General features: G+C 42.2%; 1 protein-coding gene and 2 pseudogenes across 4 annotated transcripts; all 3 read right to left on the reverse strand.

Annotated features, from left to right (window-relative positions):
* Positions 1-1071: 1071 nt before the first annotated feature.
* LOC109939320 (CDP-diacylglycerol--serine O-phosphatidyltransferase pseudogene) lies at positions 1072-2628 on the reverse strand (annotated as a pseudogene). The gene is made up of 5 exons (NR_163447.1): positions 2390-2628; positions 2066-2125; positions 1494-1584; positions 1314-1368; positions 1072-1208 (listed from the first exon to the last, which is right to left on the reverse strand). The product of NR_163447.1 is annotated as a CDP-diacylglycerol--serine O-phosphatidyltransferase pseudogene (transcript).
* Positions 2629-3461: 833 nt separating this feature from the next.
* LOC103636464 (Sec3 superfamily and C-terminal domain of Programmed cell death protein 2 fusion pseudogene) lies at positions 3462-8374 on the reverse strand (annotated as a pseudogene). The gene is made up of 7 exons (XR_002264191.2): positions 7949-8374; positions 6634-7808; positions 5961-6023; positions 4289-4346; positions 4100-4177; positions 3609-3724; positions 3462-3526 (listed from the first exon to the last, which is right to left on the reverse strand). The product of XR_002264191.2 is annotated as a Sec3 superfamily and C-terminal domain of Programmed cell death protein 2 fusion pseudogene (transcript).
* Positions 8375-13534: 5160 nt separating this feature from the next.
* LOC103636465 (aminopeptidase M1-A) lies at positions 13535-15297 on the reverse strand. Of its 2 annotated transcripts, XR_002264331.1 has the most exons (6): positions 15229-15297; positions 14823-14927; positions 14623-14739; positions 13838-14001; positions 13693-13755; positions 13535-13607 (listed from the first exon to the last, which is right to left on the reverse strand). XR_002264331.1 is itself a non-coding variant. In XM_008658815.1 (5 exons), exons 1-4 carry the CDS (start codon positions 15256-15258, stop codon positions 13882-13884), a joined length of 372 nt encoding a protein of 123 aa, XP_008657037.1. In that variant the 5' UTR covers positions 15259-15291; the 3' UTR covers positions 13692-13755; positions 13838-13881. The 2 variants fall into 2 exon arrangements, 1 of the variants encoding a protein (XP_008657037.1); XM_008658815.1 differs by lacking the exon at positions 13535-13607 and having other exon boundaries at positions 13692-13755; positions 15229-15291.
* Between the last annotated feature and the right edge of the window lie 8968 nt (positions 15298-24265).

The following is a 24265-nucleotide window of genomic DNA, read 5'->3' on the forward strand; positions in this document are numbered from 1 at the left end:
ATTTCTATTTTCTGTGGGTAAATAAACTATTTTCTCACAGGAAAATAAAAATCACTTGGAAAATTGTGGTTTCCAAACTAGCCCTTAAAATTTGAATATAAACATAAGATTCACCATATAGAAGCTCCACTAGTGGATATGTGATCTATCAATGAACTGTTTTATACATATTATCTATTAGAGCATCTCCAAGAGACTCTTTATTTTTGACTCTTAATTTGTCTTTCCATAAAGATTAAACTTTATATATATAATATCTTATTCCAACAGACTCTCCAACATACAAGTTAGCTTGGCTAGGCGAGAGTTGCTAGCCAAATTTGGCTAGTTAGGGAGTCAATTTAGAGAGCCACATAGTTTGACAAATTAAATGACTAGTCTGTTGGAGAGTTATTTTGCTATTAAGTAGCTAAAATTTATAGCATTTCCAATAGACTAGCTAAATAGCTTGTCAAGCTAAATTTTAGCTACTTAATAGCATAACTAGATACATGCCCGTGCGTTGCAACGGAACCAATATAATAAAATACATTGATATGAAAAACACTAATTTTCAGTTATCTATGGTCATTGTACTTTTGTTATTGGATGAATGGCAAAAGTACATGCTATTGAATGAATGACAAAACCAATACATAGGCATATGGCTAATCAAATCAAACCAAGCATTATGGAACCAAGAAACCTCTAAAAATTATAAACTTAATATTAGATCAATAGTAGGTGGCAGATCGCCAGATCAACACCCCATTGTCGTCCTCGTCAGAATGCGTGAAGAGCAGACTTGTCGTCGTGCTGTCCATGGAGACGAATGAAGCTAAAAGAACAGAATAGGATTCAGCGAGCACGGAAAGATCCTTTAGAGGAAAAAAAAGGTCGGTGCCTAGTGCTGTAGCCTCCCTCTACTACTGCTTCCTTTCAGAGTTTCAGTAGCTCAAAGCCGATCGACAAGACCCAAAGTAGAAGTTGATTTCGTATCATCACAGCTTTGCCAAACCACCCAAGGATATGGGCAACAACAAATTCATCAAACAATGTCTACTACACATAGATCAGACAGTATAGGTTTAATAGAGCAAAGCATGTGCGTCTTCATAGAGTAGGAAGGTTCATACAAAAAAATCATACATAAATATTTATGAACTTGTTTTTAGGGTTTTCTGGAACATACAAACGACAATCAGCTCCATAAGTTCTCTCTGGCAATTCTGCATTGGAAAGACAAAAGGTTTATTATCACCGCCGTCTTTTTTTAAAAAAAAGAAAGAAATATATTACATTTCTTGTGAAACTATTTGGCGCAGAAATTTTACCAACTCCAAGATCAGGGTGAAGGAGTTTCATGAACTGGCGAGCATCGTCACGATTCTGGGAAATGAGAAACAGATAAGAACCCGTATGCCCTTCGGACTGAGTTGCCAAAACTAATAAAATCATCGCCAAAACGACAACAGAACAGTATCCATCCAACTGAAACCCCACATCTGGCTAACCTGGAAAAGGAGGAAGATAAGAGCAACGAGGTAAACGACAGCCAGTCCATGTACCAGGTGCCAGACAGCAGGGTGGGGCCTAATAAGTATCCTGTGACAAAATTGCCAGGAGCACTGAATCAGTGCAGCAGATTTATGGGAGCTGAAATGGCTATGGATCATCAGTAAAGCACTACTGCGATTTATGGGAGCTGGAAATGGGTATAGAATGAACGACTGGTGATGCAACATTGCGAAGACAGGAATATAAGGAGCAGAATCTTGCAGCAAGCACAGGCAGGTAGTGAAGATGCCATTGGCACCGTGTGTCCCTATGGGCAATTTGTCAATTGCTACTTGAAAATAGCATCATCCACATATGCACAAAAACTTATGTGGCTTCAGCACCAACCGCCAATTGACAAACAAGATGCAACTCCACTGATAAAGCTCCTATGTTCGAGTCGCGTTTGTTTTGAACGAGTAGAAACTGACAGTGCCTGTTTTTATTGATATAGAAGAAAAATACAAACAGGCAGCCATAAGAGGCAATCTTATCTACAAGAGAGAGAAAAGATAGGAAATTTACTCACGTTGAAGGTGCCTGAAGCGTGCAGTAGGCAAGGAAGGCTGCAATCATAGCCCAGACACCCCTGGAAGGTTTCGGTAAGAAGATGAGTCAGCAGCAAAGCATCACTCTCACTCTCTCCAGTCTCCAATCATTGTGCAATGCTGTGAAGGTAAAAAACAGCTCGAGTCCAAAAAGGCAGCATCAGAACGGAACGAGCAGAGCAGTGGCCTGATCATCCTTTTTCTGTTCGGAACACATGAAAAGTAGCGTGTGTGTTCCTTCTTTTCTTTATTCCTACTTTTGAAACAAAAGTCATAATTAAATCCTGACGACGATTCAGCCATACCTCTTGATTGATGTCAAGCTATTGTGAGCAGCAGCGCCTTCAGGATCGAGTGCTCCACTTGCCCAGCTGAAAGGCAAGAACAGATAGTTGAATGTATGCGAGAAAGCGCAAAGGAAACGCCCCCACATTTGGTCAGTACGGTACGGTTGGTATGGCATCCACCGCTGGGCCCACCTGATGATGGAGGGTGACAGAAAACATTTCAGAAAGACTACATGTAACATGCTTTTGTTGTTTGGCATCAGATTTGACCATAGATGCATGCTTTTTTTGGAGAAAACATAACACCCTACAGCAACTCTAAGGTATGATGCAGCTCTTTGCTCACCAAATCTGAAACTCAAGTTATCAAAAGGAAGAACATCTTCAATTCTGAAAGTTCAGCCTGAGAAGCTCAATGGTTGTTCTACCAAATAGCAGATGGACTGCACTGTACATAACACCTCCACTTACATATGGCCCTGCTGTTTCAGAAGTTTTCAGAATTGTGATGGAGCACCTTGTGATTTCGACATTTATCTGTACTAACTATTAAGGGGACAGTGGTGCTGATGAATTATTCTGATCATAAGCATTATGCCAATTGCATCATAACAGTTCAGGAGTACAGTATTGAAATGTTCATCAACAACTTGAATCGGTCTTGGGGCCAAAACAGTCACAACTTAAATTAAAAATTGTCTTCAGCCAGCATAATAATGGGAAATATGCTAATCTTTACGACCAATTCTACAGAACTTAGAAGAAAACTAATATGCCCCTTAATGGGAGAACTATATTATGATGAAAAGAAGAAACTCAGTTTAGCGATATGGTAGCGAAAATAACTCATACGTGAAGCAACTAATCAGTCTCTGTTTTCTCTCCACACTCAATGGATGTATGCATGAGTTTCATACGCATATCACACATATGAGATTGTTACATTAATGAAATTGGTATGTTTGGAAAAAATGGTGCATGAAAGCAATATTGGGCAAGCAATATAAAGGCAACATGCAATCAGTTAAATATGGGTGTACTCTGCACAAGATAAAAATAAAAGAGAAACAAACTTGATGGAAGCAGGATGAATTACCTGCAAATATATCATGGAATATGGATTCTTCGCCAAAGAAATCATCAGTAAACAGGTATCTGCAGTTTATTTATATATGTCACACTGGTACTTTATCTTCATGAATAAAAAATATGGACAAAACGGCAACCCAAAGCTTACTCTGAAGTGGCAGTATCAATAAGAAGTTTCTGCAAGCTTCTGAAAAGAACTTCATATGAGTATTTCTGTGACTTCGCTTCAGCTATATGAGGTATCAATGTTGGCTGGTCGATTTCCTGATATAATAAAGAAACCAAAAAAAGAAGTTAAACTACTATGCTGTGTACTTGGTAGTTTGAACAAAACAATACTTCAGCAACAATATAGATTTCAAAGATTAAAAATAAATAAATGCAAGACCAATTACAATAAACCAACAAAAACTGCTTTATCTCAAATCCTTAAACACTTCATTTATTATAATGACCATTTCTTATATAATTCCCAAACATGCGTGCTGTTTAATTTTTACACCATTATAATGACCATTTCTTATATAATTCCCAAACGTATTTTTATGTTCTGTTCATAATCAACCATGACATGAACGTGAACAGAAAGGGAAGAAAAAGACGGAGGAAATCAAGAACTATCCAAAGTTATCCACGTACAGCAACTTGGTTTTTGCACTGCCATCATCTTGCGATTGGCCCACGAGTCGTCCACATCTCCGCGCTTCAACCCACAACCTAGGTCCAAACCAAACCCTTTACTGGCCAGATTGGTATAGTTTTCATTCAAGATGTTACTAAGCGTGCGTGCTGTTTAATTTTTACACTGTCTGACTCTTCTACCCTTACCTTTTCTCTTCTTCAGTGGTGCGTCTGGTGTCAGTCATCCCCGTCCGGCCGCCCGACTCTGTACAATGGAGAATGGATGTTAGTCATCTTTGCGTGGACAACTGCAGCTGTTTGCCTGGATTGCTCGACTGGACAGCAGTTTGCTGTTATAAGAAGTGGTCACTTGAATCAAGCAGAGAATTCAGTTGAGCAGCAGTAGAGAATCCAAACAGCAGCAGTAGCACATATTTCAGTCCATTTCAAGCAGCTGCAACACAGATTTTGGTTTCATAATACAAGCACACAGACTATTTCAAGGACTACCAGGTGGACCTGTCCGACTGCGGGCCGATGGTGCTGGACGCGCTGCTCAAGATCAAGAACGAGTAGGACCCGTCGCTCACCTTCCGCCGCAGCTGCCGCGAGGGCATCTGCGGGAGCTGCGCCATGAACATCGACGGCGACAACGGCCTCGCCTGCCTCACCAAGATAGAGATAGCAGCAGTGATGTTTCACAGTTTCTCTCCCTCCCTCCCAAGAACATAGGGCAGGGAACCCAAATCCGCCCGGATTCCCGAATCCCCCGGTCGCGGACAACTGAAAATTTTGTTCTTTCGCAGGAACAAAACAGAGAAAAAAAATTCAACGGAAAAAGGGAGGCGTTTCTCTCTCGTTTTCACTCTCTGTTCCGAGGCGCCGGAAAACCGCTAAAACACCTGGAGCCGGCCCTCGGACGGATCGACGAACGCGGGGAAATGGAAATCTTCTGGAGGGGAAAAAGGGAAAACGAGAGAACAAATCCACCGGACCAGAACCGAGGCGCCCTGGCCGAGAACTGGAGCCACCGGACGCACGGCTGCTGCCGAAATCCACGGGAGAATGTTTGGAATCCTTCAACTCGGCAGCTAACGAAGTTTATTTCTTCTTTGCTGTTTGCCTGACATGAGGGGTCGCTTTGCTGTTGTTGCCGGGTGTGTGCAGGACGATGGCCGAGGCCGAGGCTGGTAGGGCGGCGATCCGGCGCGCCCTGCGGTCGCTGAAACGGAGGCATCTCGCCGAGGAAGGGAGCGCCGGAGGCTGCGAGCGGATCGAGGAGGCCCCGGGGGCGGGGGGAGGGGCGAGACGACGACTTGGGGACCGACGAGGTGGTTGTAGCAGTGGTGGGGAGCGCGGGGTCGGAGGTGGAGGTGGACGGCGGTGGCTCGGCCATGGCTGCGGCTGGAGACTGCTGCTGGGGAAGGGAAGGGGCTGGCTGGCTGCGGGCAGGGAGCGGGGGTTTCGCGGCGGCTGCGACGCGCGGGCGTGTGGAGGACGGCTAGGCGTGCGGTGCGGGCGCGGCTGCGGGCGCGTGGGCGTGCGGGGGACGGCTGCGCGTCCTGTGCGGGAGGCAGTTGTGCGTGCGTGCGGGTAGGGAGCGGGGGCAGTCTACAGATGAGTCTTAATAGTTGTAGAGATTGCATGTAGGGTTGGCGACGAGAATAATACAACCAATGAATTATGCGCTCCATTATATATCGGCTGCGGTACAGTTTTGCCACTTTAATAGTTGTACTTTAGTCCAGAGTACTGCTACTTTCTTGCAGTTATTATTATCAGGCCCTAGAAAGCAATAAAAATGATTTCCTTTTGAGAGAGGGAGGGAGGGAGAGATTGGTGGGTTTACACGCCAAAAACGCAAGAACATAGTACATACCGGATCATATCCCTTGATGCTCGTAACATGCCCATCCTTGATTGGAGCTCACAATTCATGCACCTAAAAAATAACAGGGTACAAAAATGATTTTGCAGCCAGAAGAATAGCCACACTGACAAACATCTCGCTAGTCTGGTACCATTGTTGTGGGGAACTGTAAACAAAAGAATACAATGAACAATGTTTGGTTTCACCCAGTACCAAGAAGAAATACTAAACAATGACAGCTACGTACATGTAGCTGCTCACTGAACATTCAAGGTTGCTATAGCGTGCTTAACTAAAACTGTTCCCAAGAGCCAATACGGAATCTGGCGAAACTCACAAACCCGAAATTTGCTTGTCTGAGAAAGATGGTACCATTGAAAGAAATTTGCTTGTCTGAGAAAGATGGCACCATTGAAAGCCTACTTTTGAACTGGATTAAATCCTAGTAGATGTTTCAGCCAACATATCTGCTAGGAATCCTGAAAGCACATTAAGAACATCAAGGACATAGAATCTCTTCAGCACACAAAGCTGAAGTGATGCTTTGATGATATAATGTCCTTCATGGTGTGCTTCGTAAATCAAATATTTTTTGAAAATTGAACTACTATTTGGGGATCATGTTTCGGGCACACAGAATACCTTAGACTTCGGTATCAGGAATTTGAAGGATAAGCCATACCTGGGAGTAAGTGTCATGATGACAGCCAGCCAAGTCCAGCTGCTGGGTACATAATTTGAGGAGTCGTCTCCAGCTTCATGGAGAAAGTAGATAAAGAAGACATCAATTGCAGCTCATATTGGCGTGGTGAACCACAAAGCCTGCAGGTGCCAGGATCTTGTAATTTTGTCGTAGCCAACAGTAGCTTGCCACCATAAAAATACCTAAAGAAATATTGCATGCCAAAATTTAATTCAAGTTGTGCAAACCAAAAAGGACAAGAAACCAAACATTGTTCTGCAAACACCAAGTCACGTTGCCATGATACTATCCAAATTAAATGTTTAACTATCTAAAGCATTGCTGGGGATATGCATCCAATCGTTTCTTGAATTTTGAAAAAGTTCTGTCAGCACCAATAGCTTTATGGTACTCATACTTTTCTCCTTCCCATCTTTCTTCTTCGTCATTTGCGGCATCCATGGCTTCTTTGTCCAAAACCAACTCACTGATATATGCAGTATATGCAGTACCTTTGCCCCCATATAGTTCGTTATTAATTATCATAATATATGTAAAACAAGGAAGAACTGCAACAGAATTTTATCACATCAAAACAATCAGATATTCAGATTTTGCATGCATATTTAATGGAACAGACGGAGGTAAGGCTTCGGGTGGGAGGGAGGGGAGGAGATGCCTGAATCCGCTGCACGCCGTGGAGGGGGCGAATCCACCTGTGGTGGTGACGGATATGGAGAAGGCCAGCCCCTGGATTCCTGAATCCGCCGCATGCCGCTCCTTCCATAGCGGACGAGGATTCCTCGATCCCCTTCCATGGAGAGGGTGGGCGAGGACCGAGATCCAGGGCGCAGGGTGGGCGAGGACCGAGATCTGGGGCGCATGGAAGCCGACCTACTCAGCGCGACGCTCCACGCGCAGCTGCAGCAGGCGAGGGGCAAGGCTGCCGAGGAAGGGGGCGTGCACGGCACGTGCTCCGAGCTCTCGTCCAATTCGAGCCGGAGGCCCGTCGTCGGCCGCTTGTGCAGTTGCGCCAGGTTGATGAACTTGGGCCACTGCGCTTGGTTGCTGCTGCTGCCTCGTCCAAGTCGCCTGCGGTTGCTGCTGCTGCAACGACAAGAGCTGCCGGGACACGGGGTCCGCCTCGCACTGCCGCTTCCTCTCGCCGCCGCAACCTATGTGCGCACACCAACCCAACAGATAAGTCCTCGCGTTCGCGACCTTCTCACCATCCAAAAGCAGAGCACAAGCGTGCCGCCCAAGAAGACGAAATCTGCGGAGGAACCAAGGAGGACGCTTTGTTTGGTCTGGTTACCTCCATGCGAGAAGTCGGGCGGAGCGTGCTGCGGCGCCATAGCCTCCTTCTGCATCTGATGCAACAATGGCGGGGATTGCGGAGCAGATGGGTAGGAGGAGAGGATTGCGCGACGAGTGGGCGGGAGCGGCGGTTGCGGAGCGGTCGCGCGCGGGGTTTGCGGTGGGCGGGCGGGCGGATCTCGCCGGTCACGGCTGGTCGGCGGGCGGGCGGATCTCGCCGGTCACATCGCGGCGGTTTTGCAGCGGTTTTGCGGATCGCGACAGTGGAGGCATGCACGGAGCGGTCGCAGCGGGGTGGCTGGATGGCGGACGGGCGGGCCGCGAGATCGCGGCGGTTTTGCGGCGGGCGGGCGGATCGCGCGGTTGCGGCATGCACGGGCGGGCGGATCGCGGCGGTGGCTGGATTGCGGGTGTGCGGGCGTATGGAGGCGGGGGCGGTCTACACTTGGGTCTTAATAGTTGTAGAGATAGTTCTCCAACAGAGTAGTCATTTAACTTGCTAAGAGCAACTCCAGTGGTTCTCTAAAAGACTTCCTAAATCAATAATTTAGGTAGTTAACATAAAAACTATTCCCCAACAGTTCTCTAAATGAACTTTCTAAATTTAACAACTTGTCATCTAACCTCATTTTCTCTCTACATTTGGCAACCATTTAACAACTCCCTAAACAAAAATGTTGATTGCATTATATAGTTTTTGTGACTTATTTTTTATGTGGATAAATACAAAACAAAATTACAACCTATATTTAGAGAACTATTGGAGAACTCACATTTTTTTATTCCAAAAGCCATTTAGCAACTTCTTAAATCTGTGATTTAGAGAGCTAAAATTTACATAACTATTGGAGTTGCTCTAAGCTATCTGGCTCTCTAAATTAACTCCCTCACTAGCCAAATTTAGCTAGCAACTCTCGCTAGCCAAGCTAAATTGCATTTTGAAGAGTTTGTTGGAATTTAGATGTTATATATAGAGTTTAATATATATGGAGAGACAAATAAAGAGTCAAATATAGAGTTAAAAATAGTCTCTTGGAGATGCTCTTAGCTTGACATGTTATTTAGCTAGTCTCTTGAAGATGCTCTTACCTCTAAATCCATATGACGTTTATTCATACTTGTGTATTTCGAGACAACATAAAAAACATACTCTAAAAGATAAGAGCTCCACATGGTCCAGGATGGCCTCCGACCATGGTAACATGGACCTAGTTATCCAGACCACATTGGACCTTAATTTAGGTTTGTAAATTGTAAACATCTGTTTTTGAAAGCACATATTGTGTATGCCATATTTCCACTCCTCCCACTGTTCCAAAATAAAAAGAAAAGGTCATGTAAAATAGATTTTGACCCTTAATTTCTCTTCCTACAACATGTCGTCATTTGCGAAAGGATCACCATCATTCTAAAGGCACTTTGAATACAAATCTATTCATGCAATGCAGGTTTTATGTCCTAAAGTTGCATATATTTTGAATAATCGTTGGTCAAAATATGTAAAATCGGTCTTTCCTTATATAAAATGTGCTCACCATTTCGATACGAAAGGAGGACTAACTGTTAGAGTTGACCAATTTAACCAAAAAACTTAAGATGTTAAAAAAAGTAGTCAATCCATTTATACACTTCAACACCCTTACTCATGTGCAACCAAAGAGAAAAACACAAATATGAAAATAAAAATGTGGAGGCACAAATAAAACTCATATCAGGATTCGAATTCGATACCTTTAGATCTTATACCATGTTAGAGTGGACGTATTAACTAGTTCAACCCAAAAGTTTAATCTATTAGAAGAAGGTAGACAATTCATTTATACACTTCAACATTACCTAACGACGTAAAATACCATGAAAACAAGGGAATTAAGAATGTTTTGTAGGGTTACTCGGTTGCAGTTATTAGCGGTTCGTTTCTATCTAGCTTAGTCGACCATAATATATCATGAGGTTGCCGCGGCTGGTTGTGTTGTTATGGCCGGTGAGTCAAACGTATTGACATAAATTATGTTTGACATTTCTTTAAGAAAAGTCATAATATTTGTTGTTCACAAACTGCGTAATTGGTTGTCCTGTTGGCCACGGTCATAACCGCTACGTGTGTTGACCACACGCGAGCGCATGATTGGCTCCCTACGTAGAAGCTAGGTTGCACGCGGGTGCGATGTAGGGCATTTTTTCATCCGTTCGTTGCATCCGTGGAGAAGCCAGGGAGCGACGTTTTCCACCGCCCAGGCTGGCGCGTGCCTACCGTTGGTGAGTGCGCGAACCAATCACGCATAAAGTGAACTCTGACACGTAGGACCCGCACATTTCTAACATATGTTGGTTGGAATGTGGCAAATAAATCTTTAGCTGTCAAGCATGTGACCAAATCACATATTTCTTTTTCCGCTATTTTGCTAACACCATTTTGTGACTAGCTCAGTTGCTCCTCGTAAAAGTAATCAATCAACGTATGTCATATGATGGGTGGTATGTTTTTTTTGTTCTAGACTTTCCTATTTCCTCCTACTTTATTGAAATTAGTTGGACATGATAGAATTCATGTTTAACAGAGGGAATTGGGCCTGGAAATTCTTTCATATAGTGTTCTTTTATTCATTAAGGTGTTAGGAGAATTCAAACTTATGTGGGGTATTTGGTTTTCCTGACTAAAGTTTAGTTTTGTCACGTCAAACTTTTGAATATTAATTAGGAATATAAAATATAGACTTAATTAAATTTAATAAATTCGCCTCGTCTTTTACTCTTCATTTATGAAATTAATTTTATAATTAGGCTATATTTAATACACATAATTATTATTTAAATATTTGATGTGGCAGTCTAAACTTTAGCATATAGCAACCAAAGAACAGCTTGGTGATGTCAGCAATCTGGGAGCACGTCAAAGAGCTGCAAAAAAAAAACATTTTTCATTATGGCAGATGGAGTTGTGAACCCTGTATGGGATTTTGTTTGCAGGTTCGGCAATGACTTCCGAACAGATACGTGGAGCAGTTGACTTGCGGAGGGCTCTTGTAATCTCCGTGGTGTGCTCATGAAACCGAAATTTCCCTGAGAATATGGTAATAAGCTTTCACGGTACATTAACGACTGCTGATTTAGGGCATGTTTGGTTCGTTACCTCAATTGTCACACTTTGCCTAACTTTTGTGCCTAAGATTTGTTATTCAATTCGAACGACTAACCTTAGGCAAAATGTGGCACATTTAGCCACAAACCAAACATGCCCTTAATGCATAGACTGTTGGAGGAGTGGAAATGCACAGGTAGACGCACCGGCAGTGATTGTGGCATGCTGACGACTTGGTGAGTGGCGACAGAGGACACAACACAAATCTCAAATCAAAGGCCACTGCTCACATGAATGAACGTATATCCAATCGACTTGCTCCTGTCGGAAAGTTAAGAAGGTGTTTGGTTACACACTCACCCAATTAAAAAGTTTAGCATCTATCACATCAAATATTTGAATATTAATTACGAATATTAAATATCGTCTAATTAAAAAACTAATTACACATATGTGTACTTAAAGGATAGACATGTTTATTAAACATAATTAATTCTATATTTAATACATATAATTGATATTCAAATATTTTATATGACATGAACTAAAGTTTAGTCGGAAAAACCAAATATCACCTAGATATATTCCGTAACAAAGTTCTCATATGTCTGTCATCCTTTCATTTCCTTGTAGCATGGATTGTGGTATATTTTGTCATTCCCTAGTGCCAGCCAGCAAATGATGTTTGCACTGTCCTTGTAAAATTTGCGTATTCAAGGCTCCAGGAGTTTCAAGGACCATGTCAATTAGTGTAAGATGTGAACTGTTAGCTGCATACTGTATGATTTTTCAGGCGTAACATACTAACATGTGTGGTTGCTGGTTGATGTCCTTAAATATCTTGAACAGTGAATACGTGGCATTTAATTATGTGGTAGTCTTTTTTTGGTTGTTGTTGAAAGGCGCGTGGCGGTCTTTAAATAGGAATTGACGCATTGTCTTCCCTATGGTTGTTGGTAGCGTTGCTTGTTTATGTAGTACTAGGTATATGCCCGTGCGTTGCTACGGAATCAATATGATAAAATCCATAGATATGTAAAAACACTAATTGTTATTCTATATTCTTGCTAGCATCACTCATATTGGATGTTTACATACTTAAAAGATATAACAAAGTGTCCGTTCATTGCTATAGAGATGAGTGTGAATGTGGTTTCAAGGAAACAACCATACAATGCAATACTAAAATAGAAAATAACAATTAAAAATCTACAACAAAACATAACATAAAGATAAATAATGTATGAAACACGCCATCGTAGAATAACATCTTTACTCTTTGACTCTTTGTTGATGGTTCCAAGTGCAGGAGTACTTGGAGAACTGATCCTGAGTCTCTGACCATCAGAAAGACGCACTACCGTCGATCAGTTTCAACGATGCAGAAAAAGAAATGACGAAAGAAACATAGGCTGCATGAAACTTCAGTAGAGCAAATGATGTTAGAAACATAGCATAAAAAGTGAATAACCTTGTCAGCAGTTGCTTGTAGCGTGACATGGTCACCCCATTCACCATACCTGGAAAAGATTATTTTCAATAATACAATAGTCAGAAAAATCACAAATTCAGGGACTTCTATTATTGAAGCGGCAAAGTTAATATAGTAATATCCATACTTCTTCATTTTCTTGCAATAATGTTTATATTTCATTGGAATGTAACCTTCATATAAGGAGTTACATTTCTTGAGCTGCAAAAAGAGAAAAACAGCACATATAAGCATGCAGGCCTCTCAGGAATGAAAAAAATATTAGACCAATGGTTAGAAAATTATGTTTCTGAATACTTCATCTATTCTTTTTTCGATAGGAAATGTTTTATTTGATTTTGTTCTCAAATAGAATGAGCCTGATAAGTTGCTTAGGACAATAAGGCTTTATTATTGTTGTTGTTGTATCAAAGAAATACTGAAATAGAATGGGCATGAGTTGGTGTACCTGACAATTTCCATCACCAGATACTCTCACCTCAAACAAGCTGTATGCATTTAGCCTACAAAGAACACTTAATCGTGAACACATGTTGATGTTTTATCTATAACCGAAACAGGCACAAGCTACAAGAGACTGAAGTTCCATATCTCCAAAAGAGTTGAAAGAAATTTAATATCTAAAAGGGAAAAATTGGAAATGCAGTTTATGTGTTGTACAATTATCGATATCAAGGAAGAAAACAGAACCACAAAGTGTAGGCTGAAAATTATATAACTTTAGTGGACACAGACAAGGGAAAAGAAAAAGAAAAGTGTATGCAGGGAAAAAGAGAGAGGCCTAGCTGAACAAAGTTAACTGTAAAAGAGAGGAACACATGTTGATGGCAAAACTGGGAGTCTCTCCTTCACATTTTCCTCTAATTCCTTTTATACACAGTTTCAGTTATAAGTACTGCCAAGGGACTCAATAATGGTCATATTCTAACAATGTAAAAAATGTTTAGTTTGAACCACACAAACAGGAGAAAATTATTTAATAATTTGTAAACATTGAAAAATAATGAATCAAAGCCTCATGAGCCTTTTGTCCGTCCTTTCCAGATTCAGAACTTTAAGAATAGCCTCATGAGCCTTTTGTTCCTGCAGGGCACAAATGACGTTTTAACAGAGAATGTGAATACCAAACCAAAAATGACTCAGACCAAAGAAAACAGATGTGACTTACATGTAGCAACAAAGGAATGCGCCAGATATTGGAAACATCATACAAAGTGATAATATTTGCTGCCTGCAAAAAAACAATGAAGAAATAACATCCTGGAGTGAAGTGTCTACATCATATGAAGCTTTGAATTAAAATGTTTCCCTACCGGAACATGGCAAAAATGGGAGAGTTTCTCCTTCACATTTTCCTCTAATTCCTTTTATACACAGTTTTAGTTATAAGTACTGCCAAGGGACTCTTTTGACAACTGAATCCATGCTTTTGACCAGAGCTAGAACTCTCCTCCTGAATGTTTGGCAAGCTTGCTGTCTGAGAAGATAAAGGATTAAATGTCAAGTATCCGTAAGAAAACAGCAGGCCCATTTCCTCGCCAAGCAAAACAAATATCTACATTACCTAAATCATTCTCTACCAACGCCATTGAGCCACAAACAAGTTGACTGATTAGAATATGTTACAGGCCCCAAAAAATATTCAGCTTGCATAATAGCATTAAACTGGCCATTATACAACCACATATCATTTTTCATCATCACACTACTTTAATCATATTCTAATCAATAATTTTGCTAATATAGAACAAACAAAATTTTGTTAATCATATTCTAATTAATAGGCTTGCAGGTACCACCACACCAGGAAGTAGAACAACTCAAAACATTCATAAAACATAAACTGGGATGCGTGTATCCCAAGTCCCAACTTCAGTCTCAATTGAGCTATCCACCTATGTTTTGCCACTAAATAAATGAATGTAAAGCCAATCATATCATATTTATTTTTAGGACTGGTAAAATTAGGGAAGCTATCAACACTCACATCAATGCACCGAACATCCAAATTCACTAAGAATGTAATATATACATCTGTAAATTCCCACAGAGCACAGATATGGTCATAACATTGCAAAGTAACAAAAAATTTTGTTACCTCAATTGGATGTGAACCTGCAAGAGCATCCAACTTGAAACCTATTGTAGATTCCTCTAGAAACTGAGTCCAAACATTCCATTCAGGAAAGAACTGATCTGCAGCTAAGTAAGACACCTGCAATGGAAAGAAAAATATTATATGAACAACATAAATTATATAGATCTTTGCAATTACTTAATTTTGTTCTAATTTATTACCCAAGTCGCAAAGCCCTCATTAAGCCACATATGTGTCCACCATTCCATTGTGACAAAATTTCCAAACCATTGATGAGCTAATTCATGAGCTACAACAACTGCAACCTGGATAGAGAAATATACAAATAGCAAAACATCATTATATATAGTTGGTGTGACAGCACATGGGAATAAAACAGCTACTGCAAATCTGATCAAACCACTACAAAATAATATCGCATCTTTCTGCACTAATGACTATTAAATTATTTGGCAAAAAGAAAATTGATGTGCAGTCACGTTCAACATTGTCCACTGTGGCCTGATTCAAATGGTTTTACATGTCATGGGAAGATACATAATTACACATTATCAACTTAGTATATAAGTACAGTAACTGAAATAATACAATTGCATAGTGACCAACCCGTTGCTTATTGGCAGCTGCAGAGTGCATCTCATCAAATAGCAATGTTGTTTCACGGTATGTAACAACATGGAGGTTCATACTTGAGCTAATGAGTAATGACTCCATGAACAAAACCTTTTGTTCAGTCACAAGGTGCACATGGATTTCTTTCACCAATTTTTGTACAAGAATCAAACATGGAGGTTCATACTTGAGCTAATGAGTAATGACTCCATGAACAGAGTGGTGGATCGTTACAGTTTCCGTTTACCAATTTTTTATTTACAAGAGCTTTGTATCGGATTATTGTTAGTAGTAATATTTAGTAAAAATAAAATACCTTATCCAAAGCACCAGTATGCATCCAACGACTGTTTCCCAAAAGGTGCGAGAACTTTGTTCTTGATTTTGTCAGACTAAATGTGGGTGAACTTTGTACTACAGTTTTTGTTTAAATAAACTTTGGACTGTTTAAATTACTGATGCATCCAACCACTGTTTTTGTTTAAATATATCTGATAAAATGTTTATTTACTGTTTGTTGATACACGACCAGATGCCCAGTTGAGTTCACCCAAAAGGTTTATTACAACACAAAAAAAATCTGAGATAAAATGATTTTTATTTAAATGAACTTTGTACTGCAGTATTTACAGACATATTTTGGCACCTGGCCGTTTACTGTTTTTGTTTTACTGATAGCTGCTGCTATTACTATCTTTTGGGTGAAGTGAATCAGATTTTTGTTTAAATGAACTTTGTACTGTTTAAATTACTGATGCATAGTTTTGCAGACTTAAACAGTATGTATCTTGGATTTAAATGAACTTTGTACTGCAGTTTTAACAGACATATTTTGGCACCTGGTAATGCAGTTTCTGTTTTACTAATAGCATGAATCAGTGACCAAAACATGTGATTTGAGCAACTCCTGTGATGATTATAGTTGTTGTCTGCGGAGTTGTTGAACTTTGTACTGCGGACATCTTGGTGCAAGGTCGGCGCTTGGGGAAGGCCAATGATGGTGGGATGTAGGCGGCGCGCATAGTTGGCCGGTGATGGCGGGATGGAGGCACCGCGCGTGGGGTTGGCTGAGGCATGGTGAAGGTTGTGGACGCCCACAATAGGAACATATAGAGTAGTAGGGATTAACAAGGAAAAGCACCTTCAGATTTCCAAGAACATTATGAGTCTATAGATCATCATAGAGCGGTGTGACATTACTAAATATTTTGTAGCTTCATAATCAAAATGAAAGGAAAGAACATGTGACTAAACGATGAAAGGATGAGGAACAAACGGACAAAAAAATCATAGAAAGCTCCCTTCCAAGCCTTGATTTATGACAAAGCACACCTAAAATTAACTAAGAGCACGTCCTAATCTCGGCCATTGGCGCTGCCACACTGTGCTGGCTTACATGAAGCTAGTATCGATGATTCATTATAAAGGAGAGGGAAAAATAATGTTTTAACAAAGAACTACAAACATACCTGAAAAAGATGGGCCAAGCAGAGTAGTGTGGTACCATCATCTAGAATCTCAAATGTTGACAACAGGTAATGGTAACAGAAAATATACAAGTAATCAGATTCATGGGTTAATGGTAACTGAAGGGGAAGAACAGGTACAATGATACCTACAACCTAACAATTCCAACATTACCAGGAAGACTTTGTAGCATTTCGAGCTCATCTCATTCTGTACCAAGAACAAATCGTTAAGCTTCGATGACATGAAAACAAACAGCAGAAAGGTTCAGACGGTAAGCGAATATACCTCATGAGTAAAAGCAAGGAAAAAGGGTGAGCAGACTTGCTGACCATATAGGATAATGCTAGAGAGTATGATAGGGACATACTGAATGGGTATAATAGAGATAGACTGAATGGGTATAATGCTAGAGAGTATAATAGAGATAGACTGAATGGGTACCGTGAGCCCATTGCAATCTTACGCAGACCACTTCATCAAGTGGCTCTCTGACACCTTTGCCATCATCCTTAAGTAGACACCTAAAATTAATTGACAGTGTATGATATGTGTACCTTGAATGCACTCGTGTTAGCTTCAGACAAAGTTGTCGATGAGGCTTCGCTCGCCGGCGATGTCTAAGATCTTCAAAATCTCCACGACTCGGATCACGATGTGGAAGGAAAAGATGTGCGTAAACAGCTAGCTACAAAATCAAGAAACACGAAGCAATCAATAAATTTTACATGTATGAAAACCAGATTTCTGGCAAACTATTTCATCTATTACAAACATTAAAATCTTCCATGGTGCAAGTTGGAACACGATCACTCCAAGAATATGTCAATTACATAAACGACAAACAAGTGTACTTTTAGACCAATCAGCACGTCTACATGACAACATAATACCTTCGAGCAGTCAGTGATGGACTTCTTGTACTCACTAACCTCCTTATGAGGAAGCACTTGAAAACAACACCTCGACAACGACAACACCTCGACAATTATTTAATAAAGCAATAATCTCGTCTAGAATAGAAAGCACTGGATAAGAAGAGAACCACTCTGACATAATCAAGCCACATTTTCATGAAAAAGTATAGGAGCAAAAGGGGCATGAAATTTGTGCCACTATACTACTTCAAGAGGCCGAGACCAAATTAGATGTGTTTGATCAAATCTGACCGAACGGGCAAGCACTCAGTTCTACCGCTTCTACCACGTTGAACCATGACAGATCAAAACAGGAGAGGAAAGAAAACCTGATCTCGCAGATGAAGGCAATGCCCTTGTGCACCCAGTAGTTCAGTGTTGCGATGGCAAAATCCAGCCCCAACGGCCCTTTGACCTACAGAAAAATGAACAGCGAACTCACCACCACCTCTGCACACCTCCCCAAGTTCCAGCCAACCAGAACAATAGCACATGTAATACTTTTAGGTAATTAGTTACCTGGTTCTGAGATTATCTACATTCCTACAAATGCTTAACTTGGATAAGTGCTAAGAAAGAAGAGGCTGAAAGCTTGAAACTGAGAGGCTTCTCAGTCCAACATCTACCCCAAATACTTCCTCGATGTCAAATATGACTATAAATACAATGATAGAATAGCATTCTGATGAGGCATACCCAGCAAGCTGTGCAATATCTGGGTCTAAATGCAAAGGATTGTAATCCCCAGATAGCCTGTATAACAATGCCTGATTAAAAAAGAGAGAGAAAGAATTAGGTTATTGAACACATGAGATGGTGATTGAACAATTAGATGGATTTTCCCAAATAATAACACTTGTAATGATGTAAGATTGGATAGGTTATCAGGAGCATGTGGAACAGATCCACTTAACGTATTACTTCAGTCCTTGAAAGAGAAAATAAAAGATAGAGATAGAACAATCAATATATTAAGAAATAGCATATTTAGGAATTATGACACTTCGACAGCTGTGAATAAGGACAAGAAGGAAGTCTGTGAGCAAGCAGTACAAGCTGACTGAAGATATACATTTGCACCAACTCCAATCATGCATTATGCACATGATCAAGCAAAATTACTCCCAATCTGGTCTGAGCATCATCAGACAAATGTAGTAGCGGGTTGTAACTGAAACACATGTAAAAGCAAATCAAAATAGCAGAAGAACTGAATTTACTTCACTGAGCATCATCAGACATAACTTCAGTCCACTTCCCATTAAAGAAACAAATAGGAGATGCAATGGCTAGTATGTGTAATGCACAAAAACATGCAAACAACTCTGCCTAGACCAGGTTCCGTCAACTTATATCCTGATGAGCTAGCTAACACATGAGGTACTGAGTTATAGGATCATGAGCTAGCTAACCTGGTTTGTAAGCTCTTCTGTTTCCTCCTCTGCCTCATCTTTGTCAAGTGTTTCATCAATAGCATCAGACATCATCTCAAGCTGAATAGAAACGGACACATTTCAATGCGAGACAGCTATAAGCATACAACACATTCTTTTGGCATACAGTCCTAGATTTGGTATTGCACTCTGATCCCTCAGAAAAGATCAACAACATGCTATTGCATATTATAGTTTTGCACAGTAGCAAGCTGCAAATATTGAAGTTGCATATCATGATCCCTATTTCTTTGTTAGGCTACATAATTATTCCTACCGACCATGGTCCTCTCATGCTTTGTCACGTTTTTGTTGTCACCCAATGTATCATTAAAACCTTATCTATGTTCATCACTTTACAATCGACAATAATAGTTTAGTTGAGACCTTTATCCTTTATGTGAAAGACCTTCACATCGGGAACATGATCCTCGGGTGCAATAGCTCATATCTCTACGCTGTCAGCACCACCACATGCTCTCCTCGCTACCTCCATCACACTTTGGCATCACCGTCTTCGTCATATTGGGGTTGACGCTCCACATCTATTTCATGCACACCCTGTTATGTCTATCAATTGGGTCGCCATACTCGTTTACCTTTTCTATCATCTAGCTCTCATGGTGCCTCAACATAAATTTGGCTTAATACATGGTGAACTATGGACCTCGCATGTTTCTAGCATCTCTAGTTATAAGTATTGTTTGGTTATTATTGATGACATTCCCAATTTTTCTGGAAATTCCCTTTGCACCTAAAGTTGGAAACCTTTAGCATTATTTCCCAGTTTTTTTATATATGTGGGCAGTTGGCACTACCATAAAACCCATCCAATGTGATAAACAAATCTTTTGGAAGAAACATCATTACCTCAACCAAGGTGGTCTGAATCATCATTAACTCAAATTTGGCTGTATTTTTTCATAATAGAAATCGTGGATTTCAAGTACTACATAATGAACCAATTGTAATGGTTCTTACTGTTGCTCCTAAATGGCTTCCGTTTTTGTTTGAGTGAGAACATATGAGGCCATGATGACTGATATATGACTGAATTCTAAGAATCAGATTTACAGTACTATGATGGAAGACATAAACAAATCACTTATGGCATCAAAATGGTGCACATCAATGACTGACTGAGGGCCTGTTTGGACGCTGACATCCAGCGCCACACCCCGCCTAAGGTGCCGCGGCCGATTCGGCCGCCACAACTGCGGCGCGCGAAGTGTGGTGTGGCGTGGTGCCAGCGGCGGTGATCCAAACACGCCCTGAAAAACCCAGATCCCCATCCTGGCGCAACAAGTGCAAACTACAACAAATAGACAGAGTATAAGTAGAGATGGAAATGCATGTTCCAGTACATAGTTGTGCATTCTGAAAGCTGGTGAATTTCAGAGCTGTTTTTCGTTCTCTTCTATATGTCCTATTTACAATAATGATTGTGCAGCTCACTTTTCAGAGTAAAACCATGTACCACTTTTTTTTTGAAAGAACATACCAGCTGGTGCTAGTAGTAACAAGAAACGGTATGTCTGCATTTTCTTGTTTCACAACCAGGACATAATTTCAGAGAGAAACCCAAAGGGATAAAGAAAGTCATCATGGTAGTAAGGCATATTGCGTATGGTTTCATAAAATAATTACCAGAGTCCTAAATCTCTGGTAAGGGAGAGAGAGACATTTGGATATATCCTAGTCACATCACTCTTCATTTTCAGAACACAATAACTCTCTCATGACAGCAATGATGACTGAAGAGTCATATAAGCAAAGAAAAGTACAAGAGGTCTTCGAGAAATATATACCAGGCTCATAATAAAGGTAAACAGAGCAGTTCAATGGGCTGCTTCATTGGGCCAAACATAAATATAATGCATTTGTGAGACCTTATTCTCTGCCAAACTACATGAAAATTCCTCTGAAGTCATGCATCTCATCGGATTTAAGCTTATATTTTGAAGTTGCATAGTGATCAATTTCTACTCTGGATCAAAACCTGATACATAGTGCTCATTATGTTTTATAGTGCCTTTAATGTTTTACATTGTCTAGTTGATTCATGTCTATAGCATAAATTATATGACACAAGAGATCTTTAAACTTTCAAGTAACATAAACAAAAATCAGCAGTGTCAATGTTATTACCGTCATGTCCAACTGTGTTGATCGTTTCTAGAATCCTTTCATGACCTTTATCTGTTTCGCTGGTTCCATTTGCTGAAATGTGCAGTGAAATATAGAAGCCACTTATAAGACAGTCCAAAAAGGTGTTCAGATTACTACTTTTTACAAAATAGATCTCCAGATTTAGAGAGGATAAGCTTCATAAATGAAAATTCATTTGGAAGCCAAGCAATACCAATCGTCTGCACAATTTGAAGATTCGCACACATGCCATCAGATTACTACTTTTGCTATGAGTTGCTGAACTAATGATAAAATCCAACTATATATATATAAGTGAAAGCTTTGACAAAGGAAGTATTCAGGACCTGTGATGAGATGCAAAAGCACTAACTGTTTTGAAATTAGTTGAAAAAATAGATTAAGCAAGACAGAAAAATAAATATCAATACCCCAAGCCGCTTCTTATCCGCTCTGCTCAAGTAAAAATTGTTGCAAGATCGATGGCAACTATCTTAATCTTGGAGCTGGTTAATCTTGTCTTGCAAACCCTGGACACATCAGATTATTGTAAATATTGAACTCTGTTGGCTTTACCTGCAGAGGCAACAATCAGGGTCCAACAGTAATAACTTGTACTACTATATTATCTATGTTATCAAGCAAGACGATCAAGTCCTATCAATATAACAAATTGAAATGCAGAATTGTGCCTCTCAGTATTGTTCCTCATGGACTGTGCACCTTGCATTTCATTGTGCTTGACGGTGTCGGCGGGGACGCCGTCGACGGTGAGGGTCCTGCTCTCGACACCTTCGGCGTGCTTGAGGTCCTTGATCTGCCTTCAAATCTTGTGCGACACACCCTACACGATAGCATTGGACTGTGGGTATACAGACAAACACACGATGACACAGAACCAGAGCCTAGTGCCTGGGCCAGCAGGAGAGCGAAGAGCGGGAAGCGAGTGCGGCGAACCTTGACGAGGTCGTCACTAAGGGCAAGGAGCGAGTCGAGGGTGTCGACTCGGAGTTCTGGGACGTTGAACTACGCGGACAGTGAGGCTACGCGATATTAAATTCTGGTGGGTGAAAGAGAGGGGGAGGGGATCGCTTACGCGGTAGAGCGGGGTGTCGAAGGAGTGGTGGAAGATGGAGTCCTGAAGGTGCGACCACAGGGAGCTATGGTGGCGGCGCCGCGTGACTGCACGGGCAGCGACATCATCCAGTAGCGTGTCGCCAAGGGCGCCGGCGGTGAGGCTTCGCTCGGGGGAGGAGGCGGTGGTTTGGTTCGTGTGATCTGGTTGGTTCCAAGTTCCAACCCACGGCGGCTTCGCGATGGAGGAGGAGACGGAGCACAGATTCATGATTTGAGGGGAGGGGGAGCTTCTCCACCGGTGACCCATCTGCACACGGGCCGGGGGGTGTTGATACGAGCAAGCATCTAAATGAATCGGAGTGGGACGACATGAGTTTACCTTGAAGGCTAGCACCGCATCCACCGCACTGGTACACAGGGGCGCCGGCCTCCTCGAGAACGCAGTGGCACCTCGGGCATCTCACACGGAGAACCGCTCTAGCATTTGGAATTTCCATGGGACATCCAGAGAATGGATGGAGGTGGAGCGTGCGGGCGTGGACCGAAGATGGTGCGGCGGTTGCAAGGAGGAAGGCGATGCTGCGTCTCGGCCTCTCGGGAGACCGATGCGAGGGGCCGCTTGCAGGGAGAGATGGAGGGGGCCGCTAGGCAGGGAGAGCGGCAGAGAAAGACTCGAACTCTAGGCTGGGCCAGGGCCAGAGGCGTGCTGGGCATTCGACATGGGCCGCACCAAATAACATAGCCCACGCCGACCAAGCTGCACCAAATAACACGTGACCATGACTTGCAAATTTTAGTACCATACTGGCCAGCCAACAATTGTGGTACCGGCTTATAAGCTGTGCTGCTTCGGAGAAAGTAATTCTGGTTAAGTGCACTTGACGGTCTCTACTCCTAACATTTTTTGCGCGAGAGGACACGGAGCTGCAACGAAAAAATAACTGTCACACGTGGGCCCATATGGTAGGGCATGCGGTGTGCAGAACATGAGAATGGGTTTGCACGATGGGAATGGGTTTGCACGATGGGAATGGGTTTAGCCTAGCCGCGACGGGAAAAAAGAGACAGAGGCTGTCACGTGGGCCCACATGTGCAGGGCGTGTGTTGAGTGTGCAGATGGGAATGGGTTTTCACGAGAGGAATGTGTGTGGAGTGTGCAAATGGGAATGGGTTTCATGACGAAAATGGCAGAACATGGGAATGGCAGACTACTCTTAGAGCCTTAATCTCTACTACTATATAAGACGATAGTGTAGACGTACACACCCAGAGTGGTGCACGGTTCTGCCTCCCACGCCGCGGGCCCCACCAAGGCGCAGCTCTGCTCCCTCTCGCGCCCTGCCTCCCATGCCGTGGGCCCCACCAAGGCGTAGCTCTGCTCCCTCTCGCGCCCTCCCAACGCATGCAACCCAGCAGGCCCATTTCCTCGCCAAGCAAAACAAATATCAACATTACCTAAATCGTTCTCTACCAACGCCATTGAGTCACAAACAAGTTGACATTTGGGGCTGCACCAACACTTATAAGTCGTTCTCTACCTGTTTCACTAGCCGGTATGGCACTAACCACAATAGTAAAGAAAGCACCACAAACAATGCTGGTGTTGTGGGCTAAAATCTTCATGTGACCCATATTCCAGCGATGTTTGGTGCGGCCCAGATAGCGAATCGGTACAGCTCGCTCGTGATGCCCCCGCCGCGACACCCATGTCTCCCTCTCGCCCAACCACCCCGCCCTCGCCCTAGCCTCGAACCCTCCTGGCGGCGGCCCAACCATCCGCCTCACCGCCTCGCTCCCTGTTGTGATGCTCTCCGCCGACCACCATCTGGCCTTGGAGCACCGGTCCCCGCCGCGACACCCGTGTCTCCCTCTCGCCCAACCACCCCCACCCCCGCCCTAGCCACGAACCCTCCTGGCGGCGGCCCCGCACGTGCAGGCACACGACATCCTATCGGGAGGCGAGGGGGCTCCGCCGACCACCATCTGGCC

The sequence above is a fragment of the Zea mays genome, chromosome 8 (assembly GCF_902167145.1).
Source record: "Zea mays cultivar B73 chromosome 8, Zm-B73-REFERENCE-NAM-5.0, whole genome shotgun sequence".
NCBI classification, from domain to species: domain Eukaryota; kingdom Viridiplantae; phylum Streptophyta; class Magnoliopsida; order Poales; family Poaceae; genus Zea; species Zea mays.

What these genes read in the sequence shown, in the direction of transcription:
- LOC103636465 (XM_008658815.1), bottom strand. Translation starts at nt 15,258, where the DNA reads ATGCACTCTGCAGCTGCCAATAAGCAACGG. An exon ending in CAGCTGCCAATAAGCAACGG is followed by an intron (nt 14,928 to 15,228) that starts GTTGGTCACTAT and finishes TTCTCTATCCAG; the next exon opens with GTTGCAGTTGTTGTAGCTCA. An exon ending in ATGAGGGCTTTGCGACTTGG is followed by an intron (nt 14,740 to 14,822) that starts GTAATAAATTAG and finishes TTTCCATTGCAG; the next exon opens with GTGTCTTACTTAGCTGCAGA.